Below are 1,198 nucleotides of genomic sequence, written 5' to 3'. Positions count from 1 at the left end.
TGCGTCGCATTACTGCTTCACCAAAATTGCTAACTCCAAAATCCGCATTGGCATCGCCAATAACAGCAGTGTTAGCTACAACGCCAACAACCATCAATGGGCGACTTGCACCGCCCCAATTGCCGGAGCACTGCGGCAAATCGCCACAACGTCGTGGCTCACCGCTGGCCGGTTTTCGCCGTTTGCGTTCGCCACACAGCTTTATGCGTACACGTCTTCAGGTGCCAACACAATGTGATTTCGGTGCAAAAAACCCCAGTAGTCCCTGCAGTGATAGGGGTAATAGTAAAAAAGCGAGTAACTTAGCTTCACGCCGTCGTTGCCGTCAACTGCGTTTAAAGGAGGTACAACGTCGTTATGCAAAGCCATTTGAGGTGCATGCTGTGCCGAAACCTTTAAGTCCGCGTGTTGGCTATTTGTTACGACGAGTAGGCATGATACGTTACAGATCGTTGTTTCAAATGGAGGAAGTGGATTATGTGGTGTTTCGAACGCTGAGCGAACGAGACTTGCAAATGTTGGGCATTGGGGACGCAAGCGATCGTGGAGAAATTTTAAAAGGTGTTTTGCTAGCGGATGTGTTGATTACGGAGTTGGAATCTTAAGTGCGCGATAGCTGAAGTTTAGGGGATTTGTTTAGGGGATAATATGGTAAAATGAGTTTGTTCAAAAAATATGTATGTATTAAGAGGCATTTATGTTTGTTTATAAGTCCATTTTCATATCAAAAGGTTATTGTATTAGAAGATAAGTATTTTATTATGTAAAAACTGTACGCCAAACTATAAAGTAATTTAAAAGTAATGAAATTTCAAATAAAATGTACGCTTAAGCTTAAGCGAACAATTTCGTACTTAAGATGTTGAACATCTTGGAAAATATGTAAGCGTGATTTTATAAATCCGATAGAGACTAACTTAAAGCTGGGCTACTCACGGAATCTTACGGGTGCCATCCGCACGGATCTCATCCGATTCCCACTGTCATAAAAAGCTGGGGTGAAAGATTAGATTCGTGCGAATGGCATCCGTAGGATACATTACTGTTGTTATTGTTGAAGCGGCTACTTAGCCCTGCCTAGATCGGCTTCGCTCTAAATCGTTGTTGTCGCTCAACTAATGGGAGACCCGGGAAGTGCGCAAATCCAACTAGACCTGTCCATAGGGATAAGGTCGTTAGTTGAGTGGTGTTTTGCGTC

General features: G+C 43.5%; 1 protein-coding gene across 1 annotated transcript; it reads left to right on the top strand.

The window, feature by feature from the left end:
* Positions 1–5: 5 nt before the first annotated feature.
* LOC108380412 (uncharacterized) lies at positions 6–722 on the top strand (the record flags this gene model as incomplete). Its single annotated transcript, XM_017636783.1, has 1 exon — positions 6–722. A coding segment is annotated over one exon (600 nt), but the record flags the coding sequence as incomplete, so codon positions are not given.
* Between the last annotated feature and the right edge of the window lie 476 nt (positions 723–1,198).

This window comes from Rhagoletis zephyria, unplaced genomic scaffold (assembly GCF_001687245.7).
Source record: "Rhagoletis zephyria isolate East Lansing unplaced genomic scaffold, Rhagoletis_zephyria_1.1 Rzeph_scaffold_19187, whole genome shotgun sequence".
Classification (NCBI taxonomy): Eukaryota; Metazoa; Arthropoda; class Insecta; order Diptera; family Tephritidae; genus Rhagoletis; species Rhagoletis zephyria.
The sequence above is the reverse complement of the archived record's forward strand: the minus strand, read 5'-3'. Positions and strand labels throughout refer to the sequence as shown.